Here is an 18305-nt window from a genome sequence, read left to right on the forward strand (position 1 = left end):
AGACCTAAAACCCTCCCTTTCCGTTCCCCACTCCCCTGCACACATTGGCCATCTTCCAAGTCACTCTACCCCTAATCTACTGCTCTAGCTCAAAGGAATTTCCCCCCTCCCATCCCATCTCCTAGGGGACATTATCTCCAGGGAAAATAAGTAGGTGAAAAGTCAAACGTCCCTTTCCAGATGCCTTTGCTTCTCCTTCTTATGTCAGCACTAGAGTAAATGCAGCTTGAAGTGCTGACAGTTGTCTGGGTACAAATCATTTTAGGAAGTAATAATCAAAGCGTTTTCAACAATGTTCATTGCATTAATATCCATTATACTAATATTAATAACAGTAATAATCACACTATTTGTTTAACCAATTTAACACGCCTTCATTGTATCACTGATCCTTTCATATATTTCCCTAGTTTCTAGCTCCTGTCTCTTCTTGAAGACCTCCAGCGATGGACCACCCATAACTTCTGGTGGCAAGTCGTTCCACAGGTTAATTGTTCTCACCGTCAAGGAAATTTCTCCTTAGTTCTAAGTTGCTTCTCTCATTGGTTAGTTTCCATGCCCTGAGGTTAGTTTCTGCCCCAGAGAAGAGGGGGTCCGTCAAACCCATTTTCCAAAGCCCCTGAAGGCAGGACAAGAAACAACGGATGGAAACTCATCAAGGAGAGAAGCAACCTAGAACTAAGGAGAAATGTCCTAACTGTCAGCACTCCAAACTACATTCGTTCCAGTGCTGACATAAGGAGGAGAAGAGGGGGGCAGCTGGCAAGAGGACGCTTGACTTTTCACCTACTTATTTTCCCTGAAGATAATATCCCCTAGGAGATGGGATGGGAGGAGGGACATTCCTGGGAGCTGAAGTAGTAGATATGGGGAGAGTGATTTGGAAGATGGCCAATGAGACGCAGAGAATTGGGGAACGGAAAGGGAAGGTTTGGGGTCAGGAAGTCAGTGTTGGCTATGCCACAATCGGGGACAGGTTGTCGTGCTTAATAAATGAAAGATTTCATCAAAGACTATTTGTTTGGAAATGCAATTTGTTTGAGACGACCCCGAAACCTGACACTAACAGTGAGGACAATCAACCAGTGGAACAGCCTGCCACCAGAAGTTGTGGTTGCTCCATCACTGGAGACTTTTAAGAAGAGACTGGACAACCTTTTGTCTGAAATGGCCTAGGGTCTCCTCCTTGAGCAGGGGGCTGGACTAGTTGACCTCCGAGGTCCCTTCCAACTCTGTTATTGTGTTATTCTTCTTTTGCCTTCCGGTGCTTTGGAAAACAGGGGGACCCCCTTCTTCTTGGGGCAGCCCTTCAGATACCGAAACACTGGCTTCATGTCACCCTCGGTCCTTCTTTTTCATTCAACTAGACATCCCCAATTCCTTGCACCCCCTTTTGCCAGCCCTGGGCGTACAAGAGGAGGAAAAAGAAGGAAAATAAGAAAGTCTATAACTCAGCCGGCGCGGAAGACAAAGTGGCAGAGAGGCTGCAGCTGAGCTGTCAAATTCGGGGATTTGTGTTCGGGGGCCGAAGCAGGAGGTGGGCCTTTCGTCTGTAGCTTTGCGACAAGGAACCTGACATATACTAAGATATTTTGCTGAGCCTTCCACACCCCCCCCCCACCTTCCCTCCCTCCTTTCCGACCGAGGCCAAAACTCAGGCCGTATCTCAAGGCTAAAAGGCAAGGGCTTGTTCCGAAAAACCAACACAGAGCCCAGAACTGATGGATGGCCTGGAGTTGTGTTGCCACAAGTTGTGAGCTGCTGGATGCTCAGGGTCTGGCTGGAGGGAGAGTGATGGCTTGATCGACGTGGCTGGCTGGGGAATTTTGGGAGATGAAGTCCACGCCTCTTTAAAACTCTGCCTTAATTCTCAAAGGACAGGAGGAGGAGGAGGAGGAAGAGGAAGAAGAGAAGGAGGAGGAGGAAGAGGAGGTAGAGGAAGAGGAAGAGGAGGAAGAGGAGGAAGATGATGAGGAAGAAAAGGAGGAGGAAGAGAAGGAGCATGAGAAGGAAGAGGATGAGAAGAAAGAGGAAGAAGAGGAAGCGAATGAGGAAGAGGAAGAAGAGGAAGAGGAGGAGGAAGAGAAGGAAGAAGAAGAGGAAGAGGAGGAGGAGGAGGTGCATGAGAAGGAAGAGGAAGAGAGGGAGGAGGATAAGGGAGAAGAGGGAGAGGAGAGGAAGAGGAAGAAGAGGAGAAAAGAGGAAGAGGAGGAGGAGGAAAAGAAGAAAAGGAAGAGGAGGAGGAAGAAAAGGAAGAGGAGGAAGAGGAGGAAAAGAGGAAAAGGAAGAGGAGGAGGTGCATGAGAAGGAAGAGGAAGAGAGGGAGGAGGATAAGGGAGAAGAGGGAGAGGAGAGGAAGAGGAAGAGGAGGAGAAAAGAGGAAGAGGAGGAGGAGGAAAAGAAGAAAAGGAAGAGGAGGAGGAAAAGGAAGAGGAGGAAAAGAGGTAAAGGAAGAGGAGGAGGTACATGAGAAGGAAGAGGAAGAGGAGAGGAAGAGAAAGAGGAAGAGGAGGAGAAAAGAGGAAGAGGAGGAGGAGGAAAAGAGGAAAAGGAAGAAGAGGAGGAAGAAAAAGAGGAAGAGGGAGAAGAGGAAGAGAAGGAAGAGGAGGTGGAGGTGGAGGAGCCTGCTCCTTTAATCAGGAATGCAAAAGGAAATATTTAAAATTGGAATCAGTTCTAAATCATATTAAACCTCTTTTGGGTTATATATTTTTTTCTCCCCTCCTTCAAAAAAAGAAGGATTTTTTTCTGGTAATCTGCATGTTTAATTAAATTTAATCAAGTCACCAGTCAATTGAAAAAAAAAAGGTGATGCAATCATTCAACTGGCAGCAAATCCAATCACCTCTACTTGCCTGCTACAATTAAAAAGACGGATAAGTCCTCCATTCTCCTCGGGTTCAAAAGAAAAAAAAAAAACTCCAGAATTTTAGCCTGTTTAAACCATCCAAGGCGAGAAGAGGTTTTAGGCCTCGGTTGAAACTCGCTGCCTTTTTAACCAATAATTTGGGATGTGAAGCCGCTGGTGATCTCTGAGCTTGGTTTTTTTCTTGCAGACATTTTGTTATCCAGCTATAAAAAAAGGGAGCAAACCCTACTCCCTTCTAGCACTGATGATGTTCCCTAGTTGGGTCATGAAACGTCTACAAGTAAACAACCCAGCTCAGAGAACGCCAAGGACCCCGCAGTCCTCCTCTTCCTCTTCCTCCTCCTCTTCCTCCTCTCTCCTCCTCCTCCTCCCTCTTCTCCTTCTCCCTTTTCTCCTCCTCATCCTCCTCCTCTTCCTCCCCTTCATTTCTTTCCCTTCCTTCTTCCTTCTTCCTTCTTCCTCTTCCTGTGCTCCTCCTCCTTTCTTCTTCCTCCCCTTCATTTCTTCTCCTTCCTTCTTCCTCTCCCCCCGTCCTTCTCTTTGCAAACCCCACTCTCTTTTAGCACTGATGATGTTACTAAGTTGGGTCATGAAATGTCTACAAGAAAACAATCCAGCTCAGAGAACACCAAGGACCCCCCACAGTCCTCCTCCTCCTCCTCCTCTTCTTCCTCCTCCTTAATTACATAATTCACACCATCCGCAGGACGAGGGCAACTCGGCACCTGAGATGCCATCCTGGCTTGTAACAGATGCTTCTGCCGTCCGCCGAGCGGCTTCTGTAAGAATTATTATTTTCAGCTTCTTGTCAGATTTATGCCGAAGCTCTAGAGGTGGACGTTTGCTTCGGAGCCTGAAATGTGTTTTGCATATCGGCTCAGCCCGAAAAGAACACCTTAAATACACCCTGACTTTTACAGAAGAGACCGTTCCCAACAGCTGGCAAGGGGTTACTCGCAGAATTCTCAATTTCTAAGCATGGACCCTCGCTTCTGCTCCGACCCCTGGTTAACATCACTATTAATTTAACCGTGTAACAGAGTAGGAGGGGACCTTGGAGGTCTTCTAGTCCAACCCCTTGCTCAAGCAGAAGACAGTTTTGGACAAATGGCTGTCCGTTCTCGTCGTAAAAACCTCGTTCTCGCAGGACAAGAAGCAATGGGTGGAAACTAACCAAGGAGAGAAGCAACCTAGAATGAAGGAGTAATTTCCTGACAGTGGGAACAATTAATCAGTGGAACAACTTGCCTCCAGAAGTTGACCTTGGCCCATTGACCTTGGAAGTTCTTCCTTTCCCGGAGCCAATTTTTAGCCAGACTGAGTCATTCCCAGATCCCTTCTTTTCTGCAGGCAACTCCGAAGGACGGAACAATAAAAGATTGATTTTAGAAAACTGGGCCTCCTCACAGATGGAATTTGCTTGACCTTACTCCTTAGCTCTAGAAAACTTGGAGTTTCCATTACTGTCTCAATATTTACTGCGTAGCCCGAGTTCCCGATTAAATTATACGCCTGACATTTACCAAATTTTTATGTGACAATTTAGAAGAAAACTGGATGCACTAAACAGGCTTATTAATATTGCAGTAATGCGATTAGGTGAATATCATAGTCTCGGCGCTCAAAAGGGCTCGTAATTTATGGCGGAGGCTAGTTCGGGGGCCGAATGACCAACGGCGTGCCCGCTATTTTGGAGAAAGAGGTGAATTTCAACAAAGGAACAATGACCTTTTAAAAAAAGAAAATCAAGGTGGGAGCATTAAGGCTGCCTCGACATCCTCTTGGTTGAGTTAATTTTGCTTTATTGTAAAACGACGTTAAAGCAAATCTTGCAAGTCTGAAAGTACAATTCTCCCACGGTCTCCTTTACAGCCTGAGAAACTAGGAAGGGTCCCTTATGAGTCTCTTTCTCCACCCGTTATGCAGCTGTGGGTTGTGCTGGCTCTTATCTGACCATTCCCTCACCTGTATCTCTTTTCCCATGGCTCCAGAGATCCTTCCCATGTATCCCTACAAGAACCTTGCAAGTTTGAAAGTACAATCTTTCCTCTCTCGCCTTTACAGCCTGAGAAATTAGGGAAGGTCCCTTCTGAGCTTCTTACCGTTTCCAATACCCAGGTGTAAACTATGTGGTCTCATATCTGACCATTCCCTTAGCTGTGTCTCTTTGCCTCATCCCCCAAGGTCCTTCTCACCTACCCCTAAAAGAATTCTTGCAAGTCTGAAAATATAATTCTCCCACGGTCTCTTTTACAGCCTGAGAAACTCAGGAGGGTCCCTTTTGAGTCTCTTTCTCCATCCATTATGCAGCTGTGGGCTCAGCTGACTGTTATCTGACCATTGCCTTAGTTGTGTCTTTTTCCCTGGTCCCCCAAAGTCTTTCCCACTTACTACAAGAACCTTGCAAGTCTGAAAATACAGTTCTCCCGCCGTCTCCTTTACAGCCTGAGAAACTAGGGAGGGTCCCTTCTGAGCTACTTTCTTTGCCTGCTGTGAGTTACGCTCTTATCTGCCTGTTCCCATGGCTGTGTCTCTTTTCCCTATTCTCCCACATACTACAACAAGAACCTCTTAAGTCTGAAAATACAATTCTCCCGCCGTCTCCTTTAGCGCCTAAGAAACTAGGGAGGGTCCCTTCTGAGCTACTTTCTTTGCCCGTTATGCAGCTGTGAGTTACCCTGTTTCTTTTCTGCCTATTCCCCATGGCTGTGTCTCTTTCCCCCTATCTCCCACATGCTACCACAAGAATCTCGCAAGCCTGAAAGTACAAATTTCCTCCATCTCAGCCGAAAAACTAGGGAGGGTTTCTTTCTTTGCTTATTAGGCAGCTCTGGGCTACGTCCAGAGGTGGTATTCAGCTGGTTCGGGTGAATTGGTAGTGAAAATCGCGGATGGGCCTTCCCATCTGCCCCGGCTCTATGCCGTCCTATTAAGGCAATTTTTGAGGCTGGGCGCATGCGTGGAAGGCACTCGCGTGAGCAAAGCACACGTATGGACGTCTGGGTGATTGTGGGGAAGGTGCACGCATGTGAAGCGAGCGAGCGCACGCGGGGTGAACCGGTGGTTACACAATGTGAAACCCACTGCTGGCTATGTCGTCTCTTATCTGCTCATTCCCTTGATAGCACCTCTTCAGTTCATCTACCAACGTCATTCCCACAAGGTTGTAAGTCGAGAACTACTTTAAAATGACACGATCTTCTTTTTCTTTTTGCTCTGAGAAATATTTTATTTAAGGCTGAATTCCCTGGGTTTTTTTTTGTGTGTGTGTGTGTGTGTCTTCTTCAAACTGCACATCCTCCTTGCCAAAATCGAGAGGCCCGTGAAGTCTGATCCCTAAGTGTGAAAAAGGGCACCCTTTTTTTTAGCGCCGTTGTAACTTCAAACGGTCACTAAATGAACTTTTGTTAAGCGGAGGACTCCTTTTATGGGAGAACTGAGTAAGAATGAATTTTAGGGCTCTTTTAAGAGGTCTGGGCTTCACTAGCTCAAAGCAATCTCTTTCTCGTTTATTCCTCCGTGGAGTAAGCACCCCCTGCAGAGCAGCTGTGGGGTTACGACGTCGGCTCGGGACAATGGACATGGCTCCTGAACCTTTTCCATTAAGTGTGCCCTTTTGCACTCCAATGGAATTATCTCCTGACCCAAGAAACTCGAAGAGAAGTGCAAAAAATAGTCGGGGGAACATCGCCTTTCCACCCTGGGTGTTATTTATGGATGTGTTTGCTCGGGGATCGGATTTAACGGGCCTCTCAATTTTGGCAAAGAGGACGTGCAGTTTGAAGAAGAACACAGAAAAAACAGGGAATTCAGCCTAAAATAAAATATTTCTCGGAGCAAAAAAAAAACAAAAAAACCACCCAAACAACACAAGCCATTTTAAAGGTAGTTCTCGACTTACAACTGTTTCGTTTAGTAACCGTTCAGAGTTACAACAGCACTGGGGGAAAAAAAGAAGACTTGGGACCATTTTTTCCCACACTTATGACCGTCGCTAACTGACTTGTATTTATGACGGTTGCCGTGTCCCCTTTTGGTCCCACGATTCCCCTTTTTGAAGCCTTCTGACAAGCAAAGTCAACTTGGGAAGCCCGATTCGCTTAACAACCGCAGTGATTCACTTAACAGCGGAGGCAAGAGAGGTCGTAAAATGGGACAAAGCTCACTAAACAATGGTCTTGCTCAGACATGGAAATTTTGGTCTCCATTGTGGTCGTATATCGAGGACAAACGACGTAGAATAACAGTGTTGGAAGGGACCTCGGAGGTCATCCAGCCCAACCCCCTGCTCAAGCAGAAGGGGGTTGGGCCCTTTATCATTCCAGACTGAGGAATTCTGGGAGTTTGAAGTTCACAAGGCTTGACGCTGCCAAGTTTGGAGACCCCTGGAGTAGAATGTAGAATCCTAGGACTGGAAGGGACCTCAGAGGTCATCTAGCCCAACCCCCCCTCCCGAATGACCCTCTGTCGGAACAGCTGCAACTTCTGAACTTTTTTTTCCCTGTCAAAGATTCGAAACGTGCCCTCGCCGTGGCTCGCAACACATTCGCACGATCCCCCTGATAGGCTCCGCTGATCCCGGGTTCGAGGACGCCCCTTGTCGGATGTCAGAAAGAGCCGGCGTTTTCCCAACGCTGATGCCGTTTGACAGCCAGGGTGATGAATGGAAGACGGGAGATAGGCCTCTTAAATTTCATACCTGCCCAGCGCAGGAAAAACCGCATCGCCTCCGAAATCCGTCTTTCCCCGAGGCCTCAAATCGGCCAGCTGGAGAGACAAGGGAGCCGTTTTCAAAGGCCACCGAGCCGTAAAAAGAGAAAGAATCCAACATAATCGCGTTTAAGGAGGTCTCCACGGGGAAGCGCTATTATTTGATAACGGATAAATCAGGAAATATTGCCTATCGGAGAGATTTGTTGGTTGAGAACTGACCAGTCACAGATCTGAACCTGGCTGGCTGGTTTTTATTTTGGAGAATGATTTGGAGAGGTTCAGAAGCTTGATTTGTGGGAGAGAACAGAATAACAGAGCTGGGAGGTCATCTAGTCCTAGGGGAGAAAGGAGAGAGAGGGATAGAAGAAAGGGGAAAGGAGAGGAAGAAAAGAAGGGGGAATAAGAGTAGGAGAGAGGGTTAGAAAGGGAGGAAGAGGGGAGGAGTGGGGGAAAGGAAGAAGAAGGAGAGAAGGGGAAGGAGAGGAGGAAAGAAGAAAGTAGAAAAGAATAGAAGAAGGGAGGGAAGGGAAAGAGGGGAGAAGGAGAGGAAGAGTTGTTGGGAAATTAGAATAGAATAGAATAGAATGGAATAGAATAGAATAGAATAGAATAGAATAGAATAGAATAGAATAGAATAGAATAGAATAGAATAGAATAGAAAAAATGGAATGGAATGGAATGGAATGGAATGGAATGGAATATGGAATGGAATGGAATGGAATGGAATAGAATAGAATAGAATAGAATAGAATAGAATAGAATAGAATAGAATAGAATAGAATTTTTTATTAGCCAAGTGTGATTGGACACACAAGGAATTTGCCTTTGGTGCCTACGCTCTCAGTGTACATAAAGAAAAAATAAAATATATTCCTCAAGAAACATAAGATGCAACACTTAGCGATAGTCATAGGTTACTAATAAGCAATCAAATCAAAGTACTAGGAAACAAAACAACATAAATTGTAAAGACAGAAGCTAGATGGTGATAGCTATAAGTGGGAAGAGATAGGTACTAGGAAGGTTGAGGAGAAGAAGAAGAGGGATACAGTCTGAGGACATAATTTGACAGTGTTGTGGGAAAAGGACGGGAAAAGAGAGAAAACGGGGAGGGGGGTGGGGGATCCTGGGCTCCCCCTCCCCCAAATCTTCCTTCGCTTCTCTTCCACATCTTGCGAAGGATTTACGGGTTCGAAGGCTGCCAACTCCAGCTTTTCGTTCCCAAGTTGTTTATGGCTTCAACCGCTGCTAATGTTGTTGTATTTCTTTCGGTTCTTGGTGCTCCACAGCCAAATTACTGTGACTAATGTACTTCTATAAATTTTTGTAACCATCTTCATGGCTGCTGTTGGAGGATGAAGTATCAACGCTTCGTAGTGAATTTAAGGGGGGGGGGGGGTTATGGAGAACCGGGGAAAGGTTGGGCACCCCGCTCTCTTCCTCTTTCCAAAATATCACACAAATATTGTCAGGTTTTTCCTTGATATCAATTTCCCGGAAAGGGTAAAGCCATCAGGTGGAGTGGGGGGGAGAGAAGGAGGGGGGGGGTTCATATCACCCAGTTTCAAATGAATAGTGACAGCTGCTTTATTGGACAAATGGTGGTGCCACATTTTCTCTCATCCGGCAGTGCCAAAAAGTGCATTTTCCGAAAGGAAAAGACGTCGAGCCGCATTTAAGGAGCCGAGGAAGTCGGCGTGGAAGGCAGGCGGGGGGGGGGGGGAAGGGGGGGATGAAAAATCGAGAGTTTATCCCGCATCGACGAAGGGATAGCATCACAATCATTCGACATGTCAGTACCGCTTTATAAGGCCTTGGCAAGGCCACGCTTGGAAGGTTGCATCCAGTTTTGGTCGCCGCGATATAAAAAAAAAAGATATTGAGACTCTGGAAAGAGTGCAGAGAAGAGCAACAAAGAGGATGAAGGGACTGGAGGATAAAACATAGGAAGAACAGTTGCAGGAACCGGGGATGGCTAGTTTCGTGAAGAGAAGGAAAAGGGATGATATGATAGCATCTTCTAATATTTGAGAGGCTGTCCCTGAGAAGAGGGGCTCAACCTCCAAAGCATCCGAAGGCAGGACAGGAAGCAATGGATGGAAATTAATCAAGGAGAGAAGTAGCCTAGAATTAAGGAGAAATTCCCTGACATTGAGAACAATTAACCAGTGGAACAGCTTGCCACTAGAAGTGTGCGTGATCCATCACTGGAGGTTTTCAAGAAGAGACTGGACTGCCATTTGTCTGGAATGGTTGACATCTCCTGCTTCAGCTGAGGGTTGGACTAGAAGACCTCCAAGCTCCCTTCCAGGTCTATGATTCTGAGATAGATAAGATACATGACAGATGGAGGTAGGGATGGATGGATGGATGGAGGTAGGGATGGATGGATGGATGGATGGAGGTGGGATAGGATGGATGGATGGATGGAGGTAGGGAAAGATGGATGGATGGAGGTAGGGAAGGATGGATGGATGGAGGTAGGGAAGGATGGATGGATGGAGGTGGGGAAGGATGGATGGATGGAGGTGGGGAAGGATGGATGGATGGAGGTGGGGAAGGATGGATGGATGGAGGTAGGGAAGGATGGATGGATGGAGGTAGGGAAGGATGGATGGATGGAGGTGGGGAAGGATGGATGGATGGAGGTAGGGAAGGATGGATGGATGGAGGTAGGGAAGGATGGATGGATGGAGGTGGGGAAGGATGGATGGATGGAGGTAGGGAAGGATGGATGGATGGAGGTGGGGAAGGATGGATGGATGGAGGTAGGGAAGGATGGATGGATGGAGGTAGGGAAGGATGGATGGATGGAGGTAGGGAAGGATGGATGGATGGAGGTGGGGAAGGATGGATGGATGGAGGTAGGGAAGGATGGATGGATGGAGGTGGGGAAGGATGGATGGATGGAGGTAGGGAAGGATGGATGGATGGAGGTAGGGAAGGATGGATGGATGGAGGTAGGGAAAGATGGATGGATGGAGGTAGGGATGGATGGATGGATGGAGGTGGGGTAGGATGGATGGATGGAGGTAGGGAAGGATGGATGGATGGAGGTAGGGAAGGATGGATGGAGGTAGGGAAAGATGGATGGATGGCGGTAGGGAAGGATGGATGGATGGAGGTGGGGAAGGATGGATGGGTGGATGGAGGTAGGGAAGGATAGATGGATGGATGGAGGTAGGGAAGGATGGATGGATGGAGGTGGGGAAGGATGGATGGATGGTGGTAGGGAAGGATGGATGGTTGGATGGAGATAAGGAAGGATGGATGGATGGATGGACAGATGGAACAATTTGCCTTCAGAGGTTGTGGGTTCTCCATCACTGGAGCTTTTCAAGAAGACACTGGACAGCCATTTGTCTGGAATGGTTGAGGGTCTCCTTGAGCTGAGGGTTGGGCTAGAAGACCTCCAAGGTCCCTTAGCCAGTTTTCAGGCCTAAGGCGGGACTAGAACTCCCAGGCTCCCTGGTTCTAGCCTTCATCACTAGACCAAACCTAAATCCCCTCTATTATTAGCCTCCTCTCTCTCTCTCCAAGTGAAAAACAGAATATTCCGGATTGTAAAAGGGGAGGGAGAGTTTAGGGGGAGAAAGAGGGGGCTGGTCCTTTCCCTCATTTCACTGAAATGGGTTGCATCATGCAAACTTAAAATTTTGGCAAGCCAATTAGAAAATGCATTAGGTCTTCCTAATTGGCTGAAGGAGTGTGTGAGCCAATGGGGCAGTTCCATGGAGTTAGGTCAGTTTTACTCTAAACCAGGGGTCTTCAAACTTGGCTACTGGCTGAGGGATTCTGGGAGTTGAAGTCCACCAGTCTTAAAAGTGGCCAGGATGGGAGATGCCATGTTCTAAACCAGGGGTCTCCAACCTGGGCAACTTTAAGACTGGTGGACTTCAACTCCCAGAATTCCTCAGCCAGCTTTGCTGGCTGAGGAACTCTGGGAGTTGAAGTCCACCAGTCTTAAAGTTGCCCAGGTTGGATAGCTGGCTGAGGAACTCTGGGAGTTGAAGTCCACAAGCCAAGGTTGGAGATGCCATGTTCTAAACCACTGAGAAGCTTCCATAGTTGGTTGCAGAGAGGTCTCTATAGAGTACAGGTGGGATCTGGGCTGATCTTGCATTATCTGGAAATGTTGTGCAGCTGTGGCTCCTGACTGAGCCTTTTTGTGACCAATAGGAAGTCTTCTGCTCTTTGCCTGTTCTCAGAAGTCTTGGAAAAAGAAACAGGTGGTCCGAAGTCTTGGGAGACAAAGGGAGCATGTCTGTATGGAAGCCATTTTATGCCTTGGCTTCAACCAAGTCTTTTATCCATTAGACACAAAGTTTTCTGAGTGAAGTTCTGCAAGATGGGCCACCAAAAGCAGGAGATAAAAGCTTTGCAATATCCATTGTCCTGCCACCCCTTTGCAGAGGAGGCCAGAAACTCTCATCTCCTGCAGGTTGGTGGGTCAACTTCCATGATGGGTTGTTGGGGTTTTCGTATCATTTGGGGCGATAGTCTTCGTGGCTAAGAAGAAATTGGATGGCTCTTTTTGTCTAACATGGTCTAAGGTCTGCTTGAGAAGGGGGTTGGACTAGAAGACCTCCAAGGTCCCTTCCAGCTCTTATTCTGATTGGTAGATTGAGATGGTCTGCTTGAGCAGGGGGTTGGACCAGAAGGCCTCCAAAACTCCTTTCCAACTCTGTCATTCTGTTAATCCTTACCTTGCAGCCCCCTAATAACGTTGTCCTCCTCTTTTGTCTCGCAGGCCCCAAAATGGCTCTATGATCCTCTACAACAGGAAGAAGGTGAAATACCGCAAAGATGGATATTGCTGGAAGAAACGGAAAGACGGGAAGACTACAAGGGAAGACCACATGAAGCTGAAAGTTCAAGGCGTGGAGGTAGGTGGCTTGGCTGAAAACATCTCCAGAACTTTTCATGCTTGACTTCTTTGATCCTGTGGCATGGGAGAAGGTCTCCAATCTCCTTGGTTTTCCTGTCTGTCTTCTCCAGGTCCCCCCTGATCCTTTGAGGAGAAGGATCTCCTCTTTGTGACTTCTCTTGGTCTTCTTGTGATGTTGCTTTGTATGGTGGGAAGGAAAGGCATATATATCCTTGTGAGATTGGGAGAAGATTCTCTGGTTTTATTTATTTGCTTATGTCGTTGGTGAAGCTATAACAGGATCCAAAATATGGAAATGGCTCTTTTTTTGTTATTGTTGTTGTTGTCTATCAATAGATCTCTTAGCTCGGCGTTTTCTCAATTCCGCTTCTGGTGGATTTCTCCCTGTGCGTTATCCAACTTTTAGCTTTCGTGGCAAATCATTTTAAAACCGTTTGCTTAGCAGATTGGAAAGAAAAAATCGGAACGATGGAGGGTCTTTTATTAAGAAACTATTGTCATTGCAAATTATATTTCCAGGCCAGGAAAAAGCAAATTATTGCAAATTATATTTCCAGGCCAGGAAAAAGTCACAAACCAACCAGGTATTTTTCGGTGCTGTGGGATTTAAGTAACAGAGTTATGTCTGAGCGCTTAAAAAAAAAACCCAAACGATTTTGGCCTGCGGGATGCAATGCATTGCAAAAACAAAAAATTATTTTATTTTCTGCGTACGATTCCTCCTTAACTAGAGACGCTCTCTCTCTCTCTCTCTCTCGGTTTTGATTGATCTCGTCTCTCTCTTTTTCGGCTGCACGGTTTTGACAATGGGGAAAAAAAATATGAAAAGCCACCTTAAACACACACAGACACACAAAAAGGAAGCCTAAAACGTCCCTCCATATAGGTCTGCAGGAGTTGTTGCTGTCGTTTCTTCTGTAAGCGATGTGTTGTGTTGATAAAATATGTCACACCAAGACGGAAAATCCTGGTTAAAAGAACGAGAATGGGTGCCGGAAATTGGAGTTGATAGGGTTAATGTTTCGTGGTCTTTAGAGACATCTGCACAAACCCTGAGCATTTTGGAAAAGGTTGTGCAAAGGATGCCCAGGTTAATTGACAATAGGGATCCCTGCTTTTTTTTTTTTTTTTGCTATGGGGAATGACACAACTGCACAACCTACCCTCCTGGAAAGACCGTGAGAAATAAGATGGCTGCTGATTTGGCAAGGATTGGAGAGAGCGCTCGGTCTAATTTCTCTGCTTCCTGGTGGATCTGGACCTCTGGGCCTCACTTGTCCTCCTTATATCCTGGTTAAAGGTGCTCCATCGGACCCAGCCGTGATCTCCTGGGGTTGGTCTAGAAGACCTCCAAGGTCCCTCCCAACTCTGTGATCCTATTCTAGTCTTAAACACGGAAAACAGTACACGTGTGAAGTCTGGGTCAGCATCTGTGGCATGGAATACCTGCAAATCCCTCCGCCCCCCGCACAGTTATTTAGAACATTTGCAGCTTTCTTAAGAGGGGGGTTTATTTCCCCCAACCCCCCCCCCCCAGTCAAAATGACAGAGAAGAAAAAAAAAATCTGCTCCTGCCTTCTTCTCCAGCCATTCACCTGGTTTACGCACACGGTGTGGTGTTAACGGGTCACAGCCGTACGGGCCTGCGTGCTTTTGAATGGGGGGGGGCGAGGCGGGAGGGTGGGGAAACCGTGAGGTGCAATTAAGCTAATTAATAGCGCATGCAACGGTACAAGGCTCCCTGCGCAGGCCATGTCTGGTACATGATTGGGAACACGGAGTGCAATTGCGGCTATTAGACGTTGCCTCCGTGTGTGTGTCTCTCTCTCTCTCGCTCTCTGTATTATTACAGAAAAGTGATGCACCAACTTTAGAAAGAACCAAGTGCGAATTATGCTCCAGAAGAAGGTTTTGTCGGAGCCGAGTTGGTGGTGACGCCACCTGAGCACGACAATTCCGCCCTGGAGGTGTCCATGCTGCAGAGATCAGGCCAGCAAGAAAACACAATTTTGCGTGGCACTGGCTGAGCTCTGTGAGAGGTAGCTGAGGGCTCGGAGAATATCTCTCGGCCTTTGAAGGGGCGCATTGCGGAAAGAAGTGGTGTGTGTTTTTCGGGGGGGAGAGGAAAGCGTCCTTAGACCTACCGGAATATTGTTTTTAACACCTGTTGGTGGGAAACGCACGCTTGGCTCTCACGCTAAGTGAATCGATGTCTCGGTGAATCCAATAAAATGCAGTTCAGCGGCGAGAAATTTAATTTTCAACGGAATTTAACTTTTAAAATTTTCCCAATTCACACGAATTGGGAAACGAAATCCTGCATCCGCTCTCCTCCCTCTTATTCCAGAACTGTGATGGTATGTGAGGATGAACTTGGGAGACAGGAGGAAGAGAAACAGATTAGACATCAGTCAGATAAGAGGCAGCTGAGAAGGAAAAACGGGTGTGGGAAGCAAGCATCTCAGAAGGGACCCTCCCTAGTTTCTTGGGCTGCAAAAAGGAGGGGGCAGAAATATTGTAATGGTCTGTGGAAAAGACCTTGAGAGACAGGAGGAAGAGACACAGACTAGACAATAATCAGATAAGAGGCAGCTGAGCCCTCATAAGGAAAAGGGGCGTGTGAAGCATCTCAGAAGGGACCTCCCTAGTTTCTTGGGCTGCAAAAAGGAGGGGGCAGAAATATTGTAATGGTCTGTGGAAAAGACCTTGAGAGACAGGAGGAAGAGACACAGACTAGACAATAATCAGATAAGAGGCAGCTGAGCCCTCATAAGGAAAAGGGGCGTGTGAAGCATCTCAGAAGGGACCCTCCCTAGTTTCTTGGGCTGCAAAAAGGAGGGGGCAGAAATATTGTCATGGTCTATGGGAAGGACCTCAGGAGACAGGCGGAAGAGACACAGACTAGACAATAATTAGATCAGAGGCAGCTGAGCCCCCGAGAGAAAAAGGAGTGGGAATCAGAAGGGACCCTCCCTAGTTTCCTTGGCTGCCAAAGTGTGGGGGGGGGAGAGGTGATGGACTTCAAGATTTGCAAGGTTCTGCTCTTTTAATGATCAGTGGGAATGGCCTTGGGAGACAGGAGGAAGAGATGTAGACTAGACAAATAATCAGATAAAAGGCAGACGAACCCTTAGAAGAAATAGGGGTGTGGGAAACATCTCAGAAGGGACCCTCCCTAGTTACTGTGGCCGTAAAGAGGAGGGGGGCAGAAATATTGCAATGGTCTGTGGGAAAGACCTTGAGAGATAGGAGGAAGAGATGCAGACTATACATCCGTCAGATAAGAGGCAGCCAAGCCCTCAGAAGGAAAAAGGGGCATGGGAAGCATCTCAGAAGGGACCCTCCCTACTTTCTTGGGCTACAAAGGTGAGGGGGCAGAAATACTATAGTGGGAAGACCTTGGGAGACAGGAGGAAGAGACGAAGACTAGATAACAGTGAAATAACAGGCAGCTGAGCCTCCAGAAGGAAAAGGGGCGCGAGAAGCATGTCGGAAGGGACCCTCCCTAGTTTCATAGGCTGTAAAGGGGAGGCCATAGCGGGAGATGAAGGTTTGTGTAACCTTACAGTAACAATAAAGCTAGTTCTCCTGGCTATGGACTACCTTTGCAAGGCAGGCAGGCACCAGGGCACCAAATAATGGCCTTAAATTACAGAAAAGCAGGTTCCACGGGAGGTTAGGGGAAAAAGAAAAATGGGGAAAAAAATGAAGGAAACCCAGGAGCCAGGTTCGAGATCGCATGCGCGAAAGGCATGTGTGCGAGGGGAACTGGTAGTAAAAATATTGGAAACCCACCGCTGGTTCAATCCAAGGCCGAACGATCGTTTCAAGCAGTTTAATTAGGATTCCTGTTAATCGGGGCGGACTCAAAGCTTTTGCAGTTCCAGGATTTGGAAATTAATATATATATATTATTTTATATATATATATATAAAATAAAATTAGGGATGCCTGAGCCGTGAGAATTTGCCCTGTCCGACTGTATTTATTATTATTATTATTATTTTATATCTCTTGGTGGAAGTCATCCCAGACTTCCCCCAAATCCATCATCCCCCTCCTTAAACTTCTAATTAGTAAGCATCCCTGGTGATGTGTTCATAATCAATTTGCCATAATTAAAAAAAAAAAAATTCAACTAATAAATAGAGGTAGAGAGCCGGCCTAAATTTACAGCTGGTTGGTTTAGTTAATGGGTCTGCTTTTCTGTTGTTGTTGTTTTTTTCCAGGAGAGTAAAAAATGTCTATAAATAAACAGGAATGATGTCCTTGAATGGGGAGTGGGCTCCCCTTGTTGTTCAGGGCTGGGGGATGCGGAAGAAATATCCATCTCTTCTTCTTTTCTTTCTTTCAAGAACTTGAAACTTTCAAGAAGAGACCGGACGGCTATTCTGTACGGTGTCCTGCTTGGGCGGAGGAGGGTTGGACTAGATGACCTCCAAGGTCCCTTCCAACTCTCTTAATCCGAATCTGTTTCTTGTTTTTTTTCTAACTTACCTTCTTGCGGGACGAAAGGAAAAAGTAACCGAAGAAAACATGATTCGTTTTTTTTAAAAAAAAAATTTGTCGACGGAGAGAGTGGCGGGGTAGAAAATTCAACCGCGGCTCCCGTCCTCAACCTATGACCACGATGGAGCCCGGCGCTTCTGTGGTTAAGTGAGACATTTGTTAAGTGAGTTTTGCGTTTACTTTGTCCCTTCCAACTCTTGTTATTCTCTGTTCTGTATTCTTCCTAACAGAGAGAACAATTAACCAGTGGAACTCCTTGCCTCCAGAAGTTGTGAATGCTCCAACACTGGAGGTTTTAAAGAAGAGATGAGATAGCCATTTGTCTGGATTGGTACAGGGTCTCCTGTCTGAGCAGGGGGTTGGACTAGAAGACCTCCAAGGTCCCTCTGTTCTTCTATTATTCGGGGATTCTGAACAATAAAAAATCCTAAATCCAGTCTTGTTCTCTGAGACAAGATGGTTCTCTTTCTTTATGACCTGCAAAACAGACGGAGCTACTTGACACTTAGTAAGAGAGACAGTAAATCCACCGAGAAGTGGGAAGAAGAGTTGGTCCATTTTGAATTGCTCTGGAAACAGGTTGCAAGCGAGCTCGACAGAAAAAACGGAAAAGAGAGATGGAACAAGAGATGGAAAAAGGGATCCTGACTTTTGCGAGCAGATTTTTTCTTTAAAAAAAAAAAAAACCCAAAACAGTCGAAGAAAAAAGAAAGAACCTTTTGGGTTGATTAAAAGCCTAGCGATAGCCGTGTTTAAAAAAAAAAATAGCAGAGTTGGAAGGGACCTCAGAGGTCATCTAGTCCAACCCCCCGCTCAAGCAGGAGACCTCATACCATTCTGGGTATCCAGCTGTCTTCTTCGTGATGGAGCTCCTACAATCTCTGGAGGCAAGCCACTCCATTCATTAAGTGATTTGGGATTATAGAATAACAAGAGTTGGGAGGGACCTTGGAGGTCTTCTAGTCCAGCCCTCTGCTTAAGAAGGAGACCCCCAGACCATAATCAATCAATCAATCAATCAATCAGAATAGATCTGGAAGAGACCTTGGAGGTCTTCTACTCCAACCCTATGCTCAAGTAGCAGACCCTAGACCATTTCAATCAATCAATCAATCAATCAAATCAAATCAATCAGAATAGATCTGGAAGGGACCTCGGAGGTCATCTAGTCCAACCCCCTGCTCAAGCAGGAGAACCTATACAATCTCAGGCCAGTGACTGTCCAGTCTCTTCTTAAACACCTCCAGCGATGAAGCAGCCACAACTTCTAGCGGCAAGCCATTCGTCGATCTGGGATTGCAGAATAACAGAATGACCTTCGAGGTC

The 18305-nt window shown here is 46.6% G+C and overlaps 1 protein-coding gene across 4 annotated transcripts in view; it reads left to right on the forward strand.

Moving 5' to 3' along the window:
* Window positions 1-18305, forward strand: part of CAMTA1 (calmodulin binding transcription activator 1) — a 348998-nt gene that overhangs the window by 157272 nt on the left and 173421 nt on the right. For all 4 annotated transcript variants that reach the window (XM_087879234.1, XM_087879233.1, XM_087879232.1 and 1 more), the window contains exon 4: window positions 12333-12468. In XM_087879234.1, coding sequence (XP_087735360.1) covers window positions 12333-12468 — 136 coding nt within the window. The remainder of the gene's footprint in view (window positions 1-12332; window positions 12469-18305) is intronic.

This window comes from Pantherophis guttatus, chromosome 15, assembly GCF_059756535.1.
Source record: "Pantherophis guttatus breed Tessera chromosome 15, ASM5975653v1, whole genome shotgun sequence".
Classification (NCBI taxonomy): Eukaryota; Metazoa; Chordata; class Lepidosauria; order Squamata; family Colubridae; genus Pantherophis; species Pantherophis guttatus.